This window comes from Mytilus californianus, unplaced genomic scaffold, assembly GCF_021869535.1.
Source record: "Mytilus californianus isolate M0D057914Y unplaced genomic scaffold, xbMytCali1.0.p SCAF_9, whole genome shotgun sequence".
Lineage (NCBI taxonomy): Eukaryota > Metazoa > Mollusca > Bivalvia > Mytilida > Mytilidae > Mytilus > Mytilus californianus.
Genome location: NW_026262745.1, coordinates 81876948 through 81896810, shown reverse-complemented (window position 1 = coordinate 81896810; position 19863 = coordinate 81876948). Strand labels below are relative to the sequence as shown.

General features: G+C 38.3%; 1 protein-coding gene across 2 annotated transcripts in view; it reads right to left on the bottom strand.

Moving 5' to 3' along the window:
* Window positions 1-19863, bottom strand: part of LOC127716503 (uncharacterized) — a 102381-nt gene that overhangs the window by 26979 nt on the left and 55539 nt on the right. Inside the window, exons 4-5 of one of the 2 annotated variants that reach the window (XM_052222745.1) lie at window positions 1336-1404; window positions 865-915 (exon numbers count right to left, since the gene is read on the bottom strand). The exons of the other annotated variant lie outside the window; for it this stretch is intronic. Coding sequence (XP_052078705.1) covers window positions 890-915; window positions 1336-1404 — 95 coding nt within the window. The 3' untranslated portion in view covers window positions 865-889. Of the gene's footprint in view, window positions 1-864; window positions 916-1335; window positions 1405-19863 lie in introns of those variants that run through there. 2 annotated transcript variants of the gene reach the window in all.

Below are 19863 nucleotides of genomic sequence, written 5' to 3'. Positions count from 1 at the left end.
GTACATATATTGAAGGTGTGCATGTGGTAAGGGTTTTGATTTTTATTTATATTTGCTCTTTTGGGAGATAGTTGAACTTTGTCATTTTTGGGGTATAAGCGGTTAAATGTTATAGTTATTTTGAAATAACACTTTGCATCTACGGGGGCACCAATTGTGTCTCCCAGACACAATAATATCTCAAAGAAAGTCCTACATTGACTTTGTTTTAATACAGTTACTTCAGAGTGGAGAGGGGGCGGGGGCATCACTTTATTTAGATTCAAAATCCTGGATCCACATTTGAGAAAACAACTGCCGTCATACTGATCATTACCCCACATCTCCTTAACATTTGTCTGCATGCTGTTGATGCCAGCTTAATCTACATATATTTTGGCTATTTTTGTCGGGTTGATGTCCCATTGACAAACCCCAATATTTCCTGTCTTAGATATCAATTTTATTAAATAGTCATTTTTTTTGTATTTTGCACTGAACACATATGAAAAAGAAGATGTGGTATGATTGCCAATGAGACAACTCTCCACAAGAGACCAAATGACACAGAAATAATTACAACTATAGGTCACCGTACAGCCTTCAACAATGAGCAAAGCCCATACCGCATTATTTTTTTCACTTACATAGAGGTATTAATTTTTTCAGATTATAAATATCCTCATGCATATCATTTGGTCCAGCATTGAACAAATTGTTAGAAGTGTTTTTTTATCTTTTGTTTGATCATGTGTAGCATCTGTCATTTTCTGTCTGAACAGCTTTTCGATGGTTTTCTTTGCTGTCTTGGTCAACAATACACAAGATAACAACAATAAGAAATGCAAAAAATTTATTTAATTTTGTCATTTCACTGTTCTTTTTCAATTCTTCTTTTGTTCCATTCTTTTTATTTCTCTTGACTTCTGTTGGCTTCTGTAAAGAAAATGTTAACAAATTAGTCCTGTTGTTTAGTGAGTAAACTAGTAGAGATAATTTAAATTTCATCAAATTACACAAGAAAATTTTATTTTAATCCAGTCTGGTTTCATAAAAATTTATATTGAAAAGCGACATCTAATCAGTGTGGCTGGATTCGGAAGGAATATGTATAGCTATTAGATATACACGTACATCTGTGGAGTTTCAGGTGTATTATTATCATATGAGTCTGTAACGGTAGAGTTCACCAGTACTAAAATAAAACTGTACAGTACCATTTTCCCAACTGAGATAACTTAAGGACCTGTAACCTTTACTTGGTCTTACAAAAAATCAACTCTCTTAATGGTAATTGTATATTATAACACAAATACATTTTTGTGATATAGATTGAGGCTATAAAAGGATAAATACCTTCACACAATCTGCTCCTCCAGAATGTTTTGAATCTAGGCTTATAAATTTTGGCTCTTCTAATTGATTCTACAAAAGATAAAAAAAGTCAAAATATTAAATAAAATATAGTCAAGAAAAAATCACATTGAACTAGTCCGCTACAAAGGTCACAACATTCAAAAATGAAAGAAAATTCAAACAAGAAAACTAATGGCATGATTTTAAATTATAAAATAAGACAATTAAAATAACAAATATATATGTATATATATATCAGAAATTAACCAACTATAATTACTAAATTAAAGGCTCCTGACTAGGATTGACACATTAACAATTATCTATACTTACAAAAAATGTATCTGGCCTGGCCTGAAGGGCTAGCGATTAATCACAGGCACTTGTCTCAGAAAAAAATGTCCTATATACCTTAATATAACACGTGTTATATTAAGGTATATGGGAAATTTTTTTCTGAGACAAGTGCCTGTGCGTTTAATCATGAAAACTGTATAATGAATATATTGTCTTTCATGGTTACAAATATCTACCAGTAGAAAATGTCTGCAATATTTCACTATTTTAAATTACTTTACTAACTAATACATTGTTGATGACGCTGAAAACAGCATACCTAATATATGCTATGTCTTGCTTTTGGACTCTGTCAAGGCAAGACAAGAAGGAAAGAAATCAATGATTCAATTTCAAATATATTGATTGATTGTTGGAATCTTAATGTCCAGTGACAAATATTTAATGCATGTTCCAGCCTAAGTTTAATTAAACAAGCTAAGGAATGGTTTGAATTTTTTTAAAACATGTAGGTAAAGATTTTTTAAAGTACTATTACACATGATAGATTAAAATGTTAGGATTACAAAGGAGGTTTATGCTTGCCATGAAATATTTGAAAAACAAGATATCAAGTGGATTTAATGGTATAACTAATGAAATTTTGAAAAATTCTTGTATGCTGAATGTTGGACATGATATGTATATAAAATTATGAAACACTACTTTTTTCTTAAAAATTACTAAAATTTTCTCTCTAGCAAGAAGTTCTTATTGGAGAGAAAATTTATTTAACCCATATTCAAAGGAAGATGTTTTAATAGCCCTTCAAACAACAGAGGTATAACCCTTTTTACTAGTTTAGAAACATTTTTTTCTATAGTATAATAGTTTAGAAAACTATTAAGAATCTTATAAGATTATCTGCCAAGAACAGATAGGATTCAAAAAAGGAGGTAGAACTATAGGGACCACATTTCTAAGTTTAAAAAATATTTAGTTGGGTTAGTTTTCATAATTATTTTCTAATCAATTTTGCAGAATTTGAAATTATTCAATATTTAAATAATTCCTTCAGTTGTTTGAACTTGAATTGCAAATAAAACTTCATTATAGATGTACATATCTTTTAAAATTTTCAAAAATGGCCCCATCATGTTATATGTAAAAAGTTTGCAGAGAAGGGCCTTTATATTTTTTTTAGTGTCTTTTTTTTTAAGTTGATGAAGCTGAGACATATTAAAAGATTTAAAGATTAAAAATGTAGAATCATGTCTTGTTTAAAAGTGGTATTGGGAGGATTTAATACTTTCCTTGTGTAATTGTCCCATATTCAAAAGTAATCAATTGTTTATATATAACTGGGACTATTATACTATTAGTATATAATAGTCCCAGTATATAACAAGTTAAATTTAATTTTCCCTTGCCCAGTCTGCATGGCCTGTATCACATTTCATGGCCAACAGATAATATCTGTATAATAGAACCCCTATTTTTAATTATTAATATACAAAATCATTTAAATGTATCCTAGAAAGTTTAATTATACATTCATGATTCAGTGGGTTTTTTTTTCTAACTTGGGGTACATGTATTTGTCACTTGGTATTTCACACTAAATATTTCATATAAAATTGCATTTCAAAAGATTATTTAGGGGACATTTCTGATTTGATTTTATGCAACTTGGTACCAACAGCAGAATAATTATTTGTTTATTTTCATTTTCTTCTGAGATAAACATAAATATTATTGTCTATTATAAACAATCTTGCTATATAATTATATTTCAACCAAATTAAATTGTAAAAAATAGTATATGTGTTCACATCATGAGAAAATAAAAACAACTGATGACAGAGCTATGACATAACAAACAAATACTCTTTATATACAATTCAGCGTTTTTCAACAAATTATTTGTAAAAATACAACCATGAATGCCTCCAATAAACGTGTTTTTATATGAAATATATAGCCCAAAAATGTAGGTGGCGAAATCTTTTTGGCCATGTACTGTAGCGGCATTTCCGCTTATAATAGAAGAAATCTCAATATTTTTTAAATACATCGTTTACCTTTCTATAAGATCTATATTTCTGTCTCTTGTGACAGCTCCACGTAACGTTAGTTCTGGAACAGACCAGGTGATGTAATCATCGGATGCCATTGTTTACGTTGTAAATACAGATGCAAGCGTTTTACGTGATTGAAGCGTTCTAGTAACCACTTATGGAACCGCAGCGCCCCCACGCGTGAAAAGTCGTGAATGATTCATATTACAAATGGATGCCACGACAAAATTCCTCCGTGGATATTGTGACAAATCACCGTCAAGTACGTTTCAAATCGATTATAAACTGTTAAATATATATTCTTTTAATTCCGTTAACATGAACTACACGTTTATTCAATAATACGAACTGTAATTGTTTATTTCTTTGAATTGAACTGCAAATTCTACTTTCGTTTTTGACTCGTTTTTTAATATTGCATCGAACGTTCATATATTTCTTTCGTACATATTGTAAAATATTGTATTTTTATTTCTTTCAGTTTACCAAACAATACACACTCTGTAAAAACTGCTGTATCCCTTCTGGTGGAATTATAATCTACAATCTTCAAACACAAGTTGTTATTTTTATAATTTGCCGAGATTGCGTTCAGCCCTTGGTTAAACTAGCTGAGTCAGGCTCAGCATAGTAAATGGACGACAACCTGTCTACACATATCCAGACAAGGAACTGCAACATAGCATCGTTACAACTGTTACAACAACATTACGCAACACAGCTTGTGTGTACCAGGCAGCAAACCGCCAACGTTTGCAACAGTCTATTTTAATCTTACTATCTGTTAGTTGATTAGAAAACATAGATTCTGATCACGCAGAACGCCAAGATGACCCCGAGCGTCAAGAAACAAAACTCCAAACAGAAGCGGAGCCGAAAATAGATGCTGGACAGCCTGTGGACAATCCGTCGAATGTAGAGGAAAATCCCGAGACTAGGCGAGTACGTGACCTCACGGAAAAAGGACTAACTATCCGACGTAGGCTCACAGATGAATACCTGAACTTTCTGAAAAGGACCAGAACATTGGACAGTCTAAAGGACATAGACGCATGTAATCTCACGTTGGATATTCGACTGTCCAAAGTGGACCTAGCGATAGAAACATTGCACGAACATCGCATCGCCCTGACAAAGGCTAAATCCACTAAAACAAAGACCTCAAAGGGTAAGAAAACCTCACACAGCGGTAGCTCTAACGTTTCTGACATGTCAAGCCTAGCACGGAGGAAGCGTGCCAAAGCAGAGGCTGCCAAGTCTAAAATAGCCTTTGTCGAACAACATGCCCTGATCCTTCAACAGGAGGCAATGTTAGAGGAACAAGCTCTGTTCAGACAAGCTGAAATGGAACAGGAAGCCACACGTAAAAAGGCGGAAATGGAGCAGGAAGCCACACGTAAAAAGGCGGAAATGGAGCAAGAAGTCGCTAAACGTAAAGTTCAGCTAGATCAAGAGGCCATACGCAGGAAGGCTCAAATGCAATAATAGGCCGCACGAGTAAGCCGGGAAAAAGTCGAGCTGAAGGCCAAATTTAACCTTCTCGAAGCACAAAGAGAAGCTGCAGCCGCAGAAGCCGAGGCTCGTATTCTGGAATACAACGACAGCCAAGCGTTTGGCGATCTACCTGACGAGACAGAATACCCGCTCCAACGGGTGCAAGATTTCGTAAACAAACATCCTGTACCAACTGCCATACAGGAAGTGATAGGCCCTCTAAAGAAAAAACAAACTCCTGTTAAGCTAAGACATGAAGCACCAAACTTCGTGCCATCCGTGGCATTGAATTTGCCGTCACAGACACCTGCTGCCTTGCTTACCGATACAAAGTCACCAGAAGTTACTTTATTCCCAGATCTGGGAGCAGTAACTGGCATACAAAAACAAGGCGTTTCAGAGGAGATCCTTGCTGAACACCAAAAACAGGGTGTTGCAGAAGAGATCCCTGTTGCACACCAGCAACAAATCAAACCTACATCGGAGATAACCAGATTTCTTCTACGTAAAGACCTGCTGTTCTTACGGTTAACAAGCTTTAACGACCGGGCAGAATCCTTCCATACATGGAAAGCTAGCTTTAAAAACGTCACAGACGAATTACAAGTTTCTAACTCTGAAGAGATAGACCTATTGATCAAGTGGCTCGGGCCAGAGTCTGCTAAACACGCCATTAGCATAAGAGCGTCGAACACAAATAACCCTACAAAAGGCATACAAAGATTATGGAAGAGGCTTGACGAACGGTATGGTGCTCCAGAAATGTTGGAGGCCTCTCTCACGAGTAAACTTGTCAACTTTCCAACCTTGACGAACAAGAACAACGCACGTCTCTATGAACTGTCTGATATTCTATCAGAAATAGAATATCACAAGGAAAATCCCAAGCTGGGATGTCTGCTGGCTTATTTCGACTCGCCGTCTGGAATAAACCCTATCATTGAAAAACTACCCTATGGACTTCAGGAAAAGTGGATTACAAGGGCATCTAGATATAAATCGAACCACGACGTTGCCTTTCCACCTTTCACAGAGTTATCTGCATTCATTAGTGAAATTAGCAAAATTAAAAACGATCCTGGGTTCATCTTTGGGTCAAAAGTCACACCAAACACAAAAGGTGCTCCGCCAAGGTTCACATCTCACCCTGAGACTAAATTTGGTGCTCATAAAACAGCGGTTGAGCAGCAATCTGGAGACGCCAGCAAATAAGGTCTTTTTATTCTGCACAAAACAAAGCATTCCTTAAATGAATGTCGAGCGTTCCGAGCCAAGTCAATAGAGGAACGCAAAGGTCTTTTGAAACAAAACAATGTCTGTTACAAGTGTTGCGATTCCACCACACACAGAAGCCGGGAATGCAATGCACGCATAAGTTGTAAAGAAATGTGGAAGTAAACAACACACTACCGCACTTTACATCACTAGACCACAGCAACCTGCAAGTTCTCAGTCTAGCTCGCCCAGACAAGCCTACGGCGGGGAGCCTACAGAATCGGCTGAAACTAAGTTAACTCTACTTGTACCGAGATCTGCAAGGATACATATATAGGGAAATCTTGTGCTAAAATACTACCTATGCATGTTTATCACAAGAATAACCAGGACAAAGTTATCCGGATGTACGCCATCATTGATGACCAAAGCAACCGGTCACTAGCATCGCCCGAATTCTTCAATCTTTTCAACGTAAAAGATAAACCGGAGAACTGTACCTTATCAACATGCTCCGGCAGAGTACTAAGTAGTTACTACCGGAAAAAGAGGAAGAGGTTTCGTCATGGAATCAATAAATGGTAATGACAAATTTGACCTGCCTGTACTTATAGAATGTGATCATATTCCCAATAATAGATACGAAATTCCCACTCCTGAAGTCACAATGCATCACCCTCATTTAAAGGAACTCAGAGGAAGCATTCCATCAATAGAGGAACATTTCCAAATTCTTCTCTTATTTGGCAGAGACCTTATAGAGGCACACCACGTCCTTGATCAACGCATAGGACCACCCAGAACTCCATATGCACAACAATTGAAGCTGGGTTGGGTAGTGATAGGAGAGACTTGCATTAATAAGCAGCACGTACCTTATGAATTAAACGTCAAAATTACCAACATTTTGCCTACAGGACAACCGTCAACATTTCAACCATGCACAAGCAAGTTTGACATCCGGGAAAATTACACAGACCCTGTAAAGAAAGATGTACATTCGTCGCTCTTTGAAAAAACAAGGGACGATGATAAGCCTGGAATGTCATATGAAGACAAAATGTTCATGAAGCAGATGGACAACGAATTTGTGAGGGACTCGGAAGGAAATTGGGTAGCACCGTTGCCGTTCCGAGTGCCGAGACAGCCATTGCCAAGCAACAGACCACAAGCTCTTTATCGTGCTAAGATGTTAGACTCCAGTCTGAATAGAAACCCAGCAAAGCGGGAACACTTTCTTACATTTATGAGTAAGATCCTAGACAATAATCATGCAGAGCTCGCTCCACCGTTGGACGACCATGAAGAGTGCTGGTATTTACCATTGTTTGGTGTTTATCACCCGAAGAAACCCGATCAGATTAGGGGTGTGTTTGATTCTTCCGCCAAATGTAACGGAGTCTCACTTAACAGCGTCCTGCTAACAGGTCCAGACTTGACCAATGATCTCTTGGGAGTACTGCTGCGTTTCAGGAAAGAAATGGTCTCAGTAACTGCAGACGTTCAACACATGTTTCACTGTTTTGTAGTCAGAAAAGACCACCGAAAATATCTGAGATTTTTATGGCATAAAGACAACGACCTACAAGAGAACCTTGTCAAATACCGCATGAGAGTTCATGTTTTCGGAAATAGTCCGTCACCTGCCGTTGCTACGCTTGGACTCAGAAAAGCGGCTAAGGCATCAGAACAAGAGTTCGGCAGTCACGTGACTAGTTTTGTTACACGAGACTTCTATGTCGACGACGGTCTAACGTCATGTCCTACAAAAGAGGAAGCTGTTAAGCTCATGAAGGACACACAGCAAGCTTTAGCAAAATATGGAAACTTAAGGCTTCACAAGTTCGCCTCTAATTGTGCGGAAGTTATGTCTGCGTTTCATGCCAGTGATTTGGCTTCAAATCTAAAGGATCTAGATTTAGAATCCGACAGCAAACCCCTACAACGTAGTCTTGGACTCAGCTGGGACGTAAACACTGACAACTTCTTTTTTCAATTATCATCAGAAAACAAACCGATCACTCGGAGAGGAATTTTATCAACGATAAACAGTCTCTACGATCCTCTTGGATTTTTGGCTCCGGTGATTATACAAGGGAAACTCTTATTAAGGAAAATAGTATCAGAAACCGTCGATTGGGACAAACCTCTCTCTGATGAGACAGCAGCTGAGTGGAAATCTTGGAGAGATACGCTAATTGCTATAGAAACATTGCGCATTCCACGTACCTACGTGCCGTATCTCAGCAAAACCACCACAAAGGAGTTACATGTCTTCTCTGATGCGTCAGAAAAAGCCATAGCAGCTGTTGCATTTCTACGCACGACCGACAGTAGTGGTGAACCAAACATTGGGTTCATTCTAGGGGAAGCCAAAGTTGCACCAACAAGTGGTCACACTATTCCACGACTTGAACTATCTGCTGCCGTATTAGCAGTTGAGATCACACAAACCATCGTGGATAAATTAGATTTACACATTGACACCTTGAAATTCTACGCAGACAGTAAAGTTGTCTTATGTTACATCAGTAACGAGACTAGACGGTTCTTTATCTACGTCGCCAATAGAGTAGAGAAAATAAGAAAATTTAGCTCTCCAAGTCAATGGAATTATGTACCAACTAACCGTAATCCCGCAGATTCGGGAACAAGGTCCGTTCCAGCCCACGAAATTCATAGTAGTGACTGGTTATTGGGACCGAGACAACTTCTTTTCTCAGAACAGAAGGAGAATACCGAGGACATATATCAATTGATAGATCCAGAGGAAGATAGAGAAATCCGTGCAGCTGTTAATGTTGCAAAAACATTTGCCACAACTGAGCGTAAAGGTATCGGAACTGATAGATTCAACCGATTCTCCAACTGGACATCACTTGTGCGAGCGATAGCCCTTTTGGAACGTTTCTCCCGTTTACACGGATCAAAACAGGCAGAATCAGTGACCTCTCTAGAAAGCTTTTCGAATGCCGAAAACTTTATTTTAATGTCCGCACAACACGAAGTTTACGGATAAGAAATAGATGGCATTCGACGTAAGGAAAAAATTCATAAACGAAGCCCGATAGCCAACCTCAATTCGTTTTTGGACGACCAAGGACTACTAAGAATAGGAGGCCGTATAGTCAAATCTGACTTGAACATTCGAGAAAAGCAACCATTGATCGTTCCTGGACGCCATCATATAGCGACATTATTAGTCAGACACTACCATGACAAGATAAAACATCAAGGTCGCCACTTCACAGATGGAGCGATTCGATCCGCAGGATTCTGGATCGTCGGGGGAAAACGCTTGATCTCTTCTATTATTCACAAATGTGTGACATGCCGCAAACTAAGAGGAAAAACCGAGTGTCAAATCATGTCTGATTTGCCAGAGGAACGTCTTGAACCGTCACCTCCGTTTACCAACGTTGGAATAGACACCTTTGGACCCTGGACAATTGTTTCACGTAAAACACGTGGTGGATACGCCAACTCAAAACGTTGGGCAATTCTATTCACATGCTTAGTGACAAGAGCTGTTCACATCGAACTAATCGAGGAAATGAGCTCTTCAGCCTTCATAAACGCCGTCAGGGGATTCGCCACTATAAGAGGCCAAGTTAAGATTTTCCGATCTGACCTTGGAACGAACTTTATTGGCGCAATCGACGATTTAAAGATTGACTCAATCAACGTTGAAGATGGACCCTTCAAGAACTTTCTGTACAATTCTGGTACAACTTGGATCTTCAATCCGCCGCATTCGTCCCACATGGGTGGAGCCTGGGAGAGAATGATTGGTATCACCAGGAGAATTCTTGATTCTATGCTTCTAAATGCAACCGGAAAAAGCCTAACACATGACGTGCTCAACACGCTAATGGCAGAAGTTTCAGCAATAGTGAACTCTAGACCTCTGGTACCGGTATCAACAGATCCAGAGAATCCGTTAATATTAACTCCGGCTATGTTATTGACACAGAAAACCGACTACATCTTCACTTCAGATCATCTTGGAGAATTCGACAAACGAGATCTATGTCTTGCCGAATGGAGACGAGTACATGCTCTGGCCATTGTTTTCTGGTCCCATTGGAGGAAAGAGTATCTGCCGTTACTACAACAACGACAAAAATGGACCGAAGATCGCCGTGATCTCATCGAAGGAGACGTCATTCTTCTAAAGGACAAAAACCTTTGCCGTACCCAATGGCCCGTTGGAATTATAGTGAACTCAATTAAAAGTTCCGACGAACATGTCCGAAAAGCAGAAGTGCGAGTAATCGTTAATGGAAAAGCCACAACCTACACACGACCTATCGTGGACATGATTCTTCTCGTAGAGAACAACCCTGTGTAATTATATGTATATATTTTTGATTTATATAGTGACATTCACATGTGTTATATTTTATAGAATAGTGATATCTGATAGATTTCAGACGGGGAGTATGCTGCATCACGTTCGCATTTATATTTACTATAACGTCTATTGGATTGAATTTTCAGACATTCATATTTTCCAGAAATGAATCTAGACTTATCCGTACGTTCACTACCGTTTACTTTCTCTTCCTCGCCTTTCAATTACAAATGGATGCCACGACAAAATTGCTCCTGTGGATATTGTGACAAATCACCGTCAAGTACGTTTCAAATCGATTATAAACTGTTAGATATATATTCTTTTAAATTCCGTTAACATGAACTACACATTTATTCAACAAATACGAACTCTAATGTTTATTTCTTTGAATTGAACTGCAAATTCTACTTTCGTTTTTGACTCGTTTTTTAATATTGCATCGAACGTTCATATATTTCTTTCGTACATATTGTAAAATATTGTATTTTTATTTCTTTCAGTTTACCAAACAATACACACTGTGTAAAAACTGCTGTATCCCTTCTGGTGGAATTATAATCTACAATCTTCAAACACAAGTTGTTATTTTTATAATTTGCCGAAAGCTGCCATTAGCAAATAACCCTACAAAAGGCATACAAAGATTATGGAAGAGGCTTGACGAACGGTATGGTGCTCCAGAAATGTTGGAGGCCTCTCTCACGAGTTAACTTGTCAACTTGCCAACCTTGACGAACAAGAACAACGCACGTCTCTATGAACTGTCTGATATTCTATCACAAATAGAATATCACAAGGAAAATCCCAAGCTGGGATGTCTGCTGGCTTATTTCGACTCGCCGTCTGGAATAAACCCTATCATTGAAAAACTACCCTATGGACTTCAGGAAAAGTGGATTACAAGGGCATCTAGATATAAATCGAACCACGACGTTGCCTTTCCACCTTTCACAGAGTTATCTGCATTCATTAGTGAAATTAGCAAAATTAAAAACGATCCTGGGTTCATCTTTGGGTCAAAAGTCACACCAAATACAAAAGGTGCTCCGCCAAGGTTCACATCTCACCCTAAGACTAAAGTTGGTGCTCATAAAACAGCGGTTGAGCAGCAATCTGGAGACGCCAGCAAATAAGGTCTTTGTATTCTGCACAATACAAAGCATTCCTTAAATGAATGTCGAGCGTTCCGAGCCAAGTCAATAGAGGAACGCAAAGGTCTTTTGAAACAAAACAATGTCTGTTACAAGTGTTGCGATTCCACCACACACAGAAGCCGGGAATGCAATGCACGCATAAATTGTAAAGAATGTGGAAGTAAACAACACACTACCGCACTTCACATCACTAGACCACAGCAACCTGCAAGTTCTCAGTCTAGCTCGCCCAGACAAGCCTACGGCGGGGAGCCAACAGAATCGGCTGAAACTAAGTCAACCTCAGTTAACTCTACTTGTACCGAGATCTGCAAGGATACATATAGCGGGAAATCTTGTGCTAAAATACTACCTGTGCATGTTTATCACAAGGATAACCAGGACAAAGTTATCCGGATGTACGCCATCATTGATGACCAAAGCAACCGGTCACCAGCATCGCCCGAATTCTTCAATCTTTTCGACGTAAAAGATAAACCGGAGAACTATACCTTATCAACATGCTCCGGGAGAGTAGTTACTTCCGGAAAAGAGGAAGAGGTTTCGTCATGGAATCAATAAATGGTAATGACAAATTTGACATGCCTGTACTTATAGAATGTGACCATATTCCCAATAATAGAGACGAAATTCTGAAGTCACAATGCATCACCCTCATTTAAAGGAACTCAGAGGAAGCGTTCCACCAATAGAGGAACATTTCCAAATTCTTCTCTTAATTGGCAGAGACCTTATAGAGGCACACCACGTCCTTGATCAACGCATAGGACCATCCAGAACTCCATATGCACAACAATTGAATCTGGGTTGGGTAGTGATAGGAGAGACTTGCATTAACAAGCAGCAGGTACCTTATGAATTAAACGTCAAAATTACCAACATTTTGCCTACAGGACAACCGTCAACATTTCAACCATGCACAAGCAAGTTTGACATCCGGGAAAATTACACAGACCCTGTAAAGAAAGATGTACATTCGTCGCTCTTTGAAAAAACAAGGGACGATGATAAGCCTGGAATGTCATATGAAGACAAAATGTTCATGAAGCAGATGGACAACGAATTTGTGAGGGACTCGGAAGGAAATTGGGTAGCACCGTTGCCGTTCCGAGTGCCAAGACAGCCATTGCCAAGCAACAGACCACAAGCTCTTTATCGTGCTAAGATGTTCGACTCCAGTCTGAATAGAAACACAGTAAAGCGGGAACACTTTCTTACATTTATGAGTAAGATCCTAGACAATAATCATGCAGAGCTCGCTCCACCGTTGGACGACCATGAAGAGTGCTGGTATTTACCATTGTTTGGTGTTTATCACCCGAAGAAACCCGATCAGATAAGGGGTGTGTTTGATTCTTCCGCCAAATGTAACGGAGTCTCACTTAACAGCGTCCTGCTAACAGGTCCAGACTTGACCAATGATCTCTTGGGAGTACTGCTGCGTTTCAGGAAAGAAATGGTCTCAGTAACTGCAGACGTTCAACACATGTTTCACTGTTTTGTAGTCAGAAAAGACCACCGAAAATATCTGAGATTTTTATGGCATAAAGACAACGACCTACGAGAGAACCTTGTCAAATACCGCATGAGAGTTCATGTTTTCGGAAATAGTTCGTCACCTGCCGTTGCTACGTTTGGACTCAGAAAAGCGGCTGAGACATCAGAACAAGAGTTCAGCAGTCACGTGACTAGTTTTGTTACACGAGACTTCTATGTCGACGACGGTCTGACGTCATGTCCTACAAAAGAGGAAGCTGTTAAGCTCATGAAGGACACACAGCAAGCTTTAGCAAAATATGGAAACTTAAGGCTTCACAAGTTCGCCTCTAATTGTGCGGAAGTTATGTCTGCGTTTCATGCCAGTGATTTGGCATCAAATCTAAAGGATCTAGATTTAGAATCTGACAGAAAACCCCTACAACGTAGTCTTGGACTCAGCTGGGGCGTAAACACTGACAACTTCTTATTTCAATTATCATCAGAAAACAAACCGATCACTCGGAGAGGAATTTTATCAACGATAAACAGTCTCTACGATCCTCTTGGATTTTTGGCTCCGGTGATTATACAAGGGAAACTCCTATTAAGGAAAATAGTATCAGAAACCGTCGATTGGGACCAAACTCTCTCTGATGAGACAGCAGCTGAGTGGAAATCTTGGAGAGATACTCTAATTGCTATCGAAACATTGCGCATTCCACGTACCTACGTGCCGTATCTCAGCAAAACCACCACAAAGGAGTTACATGTCTTCTCTGATGCGTCAGAAAAAGCCATAGCAGCTGCTGTATATCTACGCACGACCGACAGTAGTGGTGAACCAAACATTGGGTTCATTCTAGGGAAAGCCAAAGTTGCACCAACAAGTGGTCACACTATTCCACGACTTAAACTATCTGCTGCCGTATTAGCAGTTGAGATCACACAAACCATCGTGGATAATTTAGATTTACACATAGACACCGTGAAATTCTACGCAGACAGTGAAGTTGTCTTATGTTACATCAGTAACGAGACTAGACGGTTCTTTATCTACGTCGCCAATAGAGTAGAGAAAATAAGAAAATTTAGCTCTCCAAGTCAATGGAATTATGTACCAACTAACCGTAATCCCGCCGCAGATTCGGGAACAAGGTCCGTACCAGCCCACGAAATTCATAGTAGTGAGTGGTTATTGGGACCGAGACAACTTCTTTTCTCAATTGATAGATCCAGAGGAAGATAGAGAAATCCGTGCAGCTGTTAATGTTGCAAAAACATTTGCCACACCTGAGCGTAAAGGTATCGGAACTGATAGATTCAACCGATTCTCCAACTGGACATCACTTGTGCGAGCGATAGCCCTTTTGGAACGTTTCTCCCGTTTACACGGGTCAAAACAGGCAGAATCAGTGACCTCTCTAGAAAGCTTTTCGAATGCCGAAAACTTTATTTTAATGTCTGCACAACACGAAGTTTTGGAGAAGAAATAGATGGCATTCGACGTAAGGAAAAAATTCATAAACGAAGCCCGATAGCCAACCTCAATTCGTTTTTGGACGACCAAGGACTACTAAGAATAGGAGGCCGTATAGTCAAATCTGACTTGAACATTCGAGAAAAGCAACCATTGATCGTTCCTGGACGCCATCATATAGCGACATTATTAGTCAGACACTACCATGACAAGATAAAACATCAAGGTCGCCACTTCACAGATGGAGCGATTCGATCCGCAGGATTCTGGATCGTCGGAGGAAAACGCTTGATCTCTTCTATTATTCACAAATGTGTGACATGCCGCAAACTAAGAGGAAAACCCGAGTGTCAAATCATGTCTGATTTGCCAGAGGAACGTCTTGAACCGTCACCTCCGTTTACCAACGTTGGAATAGACACCTTTGGACCCTGGACAATTGTTTCACGTAAAACACGTGGTGGATACGCCAACTCAAAACGTTGGACAATTCTATTCACATGCTTAGTGACAAGAGCTGTTCACATCGAACTAATCGAGGAAATGAGCTCTTCAGCCTTCATAAACGCCGTCAGGAGATTCGCCGCTATAAGAGGCCAAGTTAAGATTTTCCGATCTGACCTTGGAACGAACTTTATTGGCGCAATCGTCGATTTAAAGATTGACTCAATCAACGTGAAGATGGACCCTTCAAGAACTTTCTGTACAATTCTGGTACAACTTGGATCTTCAATCCGCCGTATTCGTCCCACATGGGTGGAGCCTTGGAGAGAATGATTGGTATCACCAGGAGAATTCTTGATTCTATGCTTCTAAATGCAGCCGGAAAAAGCCTAACACATGACGTGCTCAACACGCTAATGGCAGAAGTTTCAGCAATAGTGAACTCTAACCCTCTGGTACCGGTATCAACAGATCCAGAGAATCCGTTAATATTAACTCCGGCTATGTTATTGACACAGAAAACCGACTACATCTTCACTTCAGATCATCTTGGAGAATTCGACAAACGAGATCTATGTCTTGCCGAATGGAGACGAGTACATGCTCTGGCCAGTGTTTTCTGATCCCGTTGGAGGAAAGAGTACCTGTCGTTACTACAACAACGACGAAAATGGACCGAAGATCGCCGTGATCTCATCGAAGGAGACGTCATTCTTCTAAAGGACAAAAACCTTTGCCGTACCCAATTACCCGTTGGAATTATAGTGAACTCATTTAAAAGTTCCGACGAACATGTCCGAAAAGCAGAAGTGCGAGTAATCGTTAATGGAAAAGCCACAACCTACACACGACCTATCGTGGACATGATTCTTCTCGTAGAGAACAACCCTGTGTAATTATATGTATATATTTTTGATTTATATAGTGACATTCACATGTGTTATATTTTATAGAATAGTGATATCTGATAGATTTCAGACGGGGAGTATGCTGCATCACGTTCGCAATTATATTTACTATAACGTCTATTGGATTGAATTTTCAGACATTCATATTATCCAGAAATGAATCTAGACTTATCCGTACGTTCACTACCGTTTACTTTCTCTTCCTCGCCTTTCAATTACAAATGGATGCCACGACAAAATTGCTCCTGTGGATATTGTGACAAATCACCGTCAAGTACGTTTCAAATCGATTATAACTTGTTAAATATATATTCTTTTAATTCCGTTAACATGAACTACACATTTATTCAACAAATACGAACTGTAATTGTTTATTTCTTTGAACTGCAAATTCTACTTTCGTTTTTGACTCGTTTTTTAATATTGCATCGAACGTTCATATATTTCTTTCGTACATATTGTAAAATATTGTATTTTTATTTCTTTCAGTTTACCAAACAATACACACTGTGTAAAAACTGCTGTATCCCTTCTGGTGGAATTATAATCTACAATCTTCAAACACAAGTTGTTATTTTTATAATTTGCCGAGATTGCGTTCAGCCCTTGGTTAAACTAGCTGAGTCAGGCTCAGCATAGTAATGATGTTTCAAAATTTGACGATTTTACACTACATGATGTGTTTGTTTCAGTATTTGATGTGGTCCTGTCATTCTTTGATGTGGTTATCTCATTACTTGATGAGGTAAAACCACGTGACCAATTCGGAAAAACTAGTTCTATTTTTAAATAGATTTCCATGTTTTATGTGCCTTGGATGAGTGTGGCCATCCATCGAGTTAGAGTTCAAATTAAAGTTCGGGTTACTGTTCGAGTTAAACTTTGAGTTAGTCTTCGATTTCGAGTTAAAATTTAAGCCATTATTAGAATTAAAGTTCTAGTTAGAATTGAGTTTCGAGTTGAACTTCGAGTTTAAGTCACATTTAAAGGTAGTGTTCGAGTTACAATTCGACTTCAACTTTGAATTTGAGTCACCTTTTGAGGTAGAATTTGAGTTAGACTCGAATTTGAGTCTCATTTAGATAACGATTTCGAGTTGAAATTCGAGTTATCTAATATGAGTTCGTATTTAAATTTTCAACGCGGACCAAGGGCTTTTGCTCGGGCTTCCGAAAAGAGGGATCAGGGGTATGCGTACAACAGATAATTATAAACAATGTTACAGTATACAAAACACAACATAGAAATTGAAATAAAGTTAGATGTGGTGTGATTGCCAATTAGACAACTATCCACCAGAGTTTAAATGCAGTGGATGTAAGCAATCATAGGCAATCGTACAGCCTTCAACACACCGTATAGTCGGCTACAAAAGGCCACCACGTGAAAATGTGAAACAATTCAAACGAGAAAACTAACAGTCTAATTTATAACTAAACAATCTACGAAAAACAAATATGACACACATAAAACAACGACAACCATTGAACTACAGGCTCCTGACTTTGGGCAGGCACATAAAGAAAGTGCACCTGGCGGAGTTTACATATATGTGAGCGCTAAACCCTAACCTAACCTCGGACTGTAGTGTAACAGCACAGCATAAGAAAAAATAGATCGGTATGAATGGGTAATATAAATCCATCGGGGGTGATCTCGGGTGCTCCGGAAGGGTAAGCAGATTCTGCTCAACGTGTGGCACCCGTCGTGTTATTCGTGAAGGTAAAAAACCCAGTGATTTGGTTTTATTTGGTAGTTTACATTCAAGGAAAAGATGACGGGATTGTGGTTACGACAACTGGAACATATCCGTCGTCACCTGTGAAACAGATATTCCAAAAAGTTTGATTTTTCAATTAGTGCGAGGTATATCAGACAATGCAAATTATAAAAATAAAAGATTGATATTCGTATATGTTCAAATGATCATACACGCTAAAAAAATGTCGGAGAATTCTTATTTTATAGAATTGATGCTTTGTCGCTTAGTCCGATCCCCCCATTTTCCTGTAACTTAAGTGTGAGTTGATTTAAAGAGTCTCATTTGTTGACAATACAGTACAAGTCTTTTGATTTGTGTCGAGCCTGCGACATTAATGTAGCGGCAGTGAGACACAACAAACCTATATTCCGGCGTCGGTAGTGGCGTCGGCGTCTTCATCATTTAGATCGTTAGGTTTCTCGTTTGAATTGTTTTTGCATTTTTCATTTCGAGACCGTTTATAGCTTACTATGTGGTATGGGTTTTGCTCATTATTGAAGACCATACATATACTCATCCAAAGCACATTAAACAAATGACATATGGAAATCGGTTTAAAATAGAGCATATTTTTTTTCCGAAATGGTCACGTGGTTTTACCTCTTACCACATCAAAGAATGACAGGACCACATCAAATACTGAAACAAACACATCATGTAGTGTAAAATCTTCAAATTTTGAAACATCATTACGTAATGTTAAAGCCATATAAGGAGTTGGCAAATCATCATTACGACCGTGCGAGGGATGTATATCTTGTCAAGGTCGTAAAACACTTCCAGTAGTAGTACGAAATAATAAAACCACATCATGTAATGAAACAAATACATTACGTTAAGTCACATACACATCAAGTAATGTTAAAACCACATTGCCTAATGACACAACCACATTAAATAATGGTGAAACCACATCGAATAATGACAAAACCATATTAAGTAATGACAAAACTATATCAAGTCAATACGAAACCATATCGTGTAATATCGAAATATCATTAAGTAATGACTATTCCATATTGAGTTATATCAAAACATCATTACGTAATGTCAAAACCATATTATGTAAAGACAAAATATCATCAAGTAATGATAAAACAACATAACGTAATATCAGAGTTCCACATAAGACAGCTGTGGCGTTCAATATTGTGAACGAATTCCATTTGATATTGGTATATTTTTGGCTGAAAACTTTTAAATTATCAAAGCTATGTCTAAATCGCTTACAATTAAACTTTTTAACTATTTAGAAAATGCATTGAGAACTAGATCTGATATCATTAGTTATAGTTATATTATCATTGTAGTGATTTTTGCTTATAGTCTTTTTGTCACATTGTATATTTAGTATGTATGACCATAGCATGTCCTGTATGCTATTGCAAATACATATTTATTCATTCATTGATCAGCTTGTAAAACATTGATTCAAAGGTCGGTAAAGGCATCTGTAATTAGTGAAGGAAACTGTTGGAATCATTTAATAGGAAAGTTTCTTTTTACACTAACTTATCTAGTTTTTGTTACATTTACTATTTCCCAATATCTTGCCGGTATGTGTCTTATGTAAATCAAGTTTATACAAGTATATAATTACATTAGATGTATGTTTCATTATTATACGTTATTTTGATTGGCTAACAGCAATCTCGCGTCATTCTTCATTTTCAAAATGAATTGCATGAATTGAAACATACATGATGACACACGTTTCCACAATAAAGTGCACAGGTAAATAAAAGAAAAACTTGATAGTAATCGTGTTCTCATGATCATAACGAAAAAATGTATTTATAGATATTGAATGCTTCTTTTAGTAATTTCATAGGGTTGTAAAAGCGTTGACCTTGCGTACATTTTCAAAATGTACTTCAGTCAACG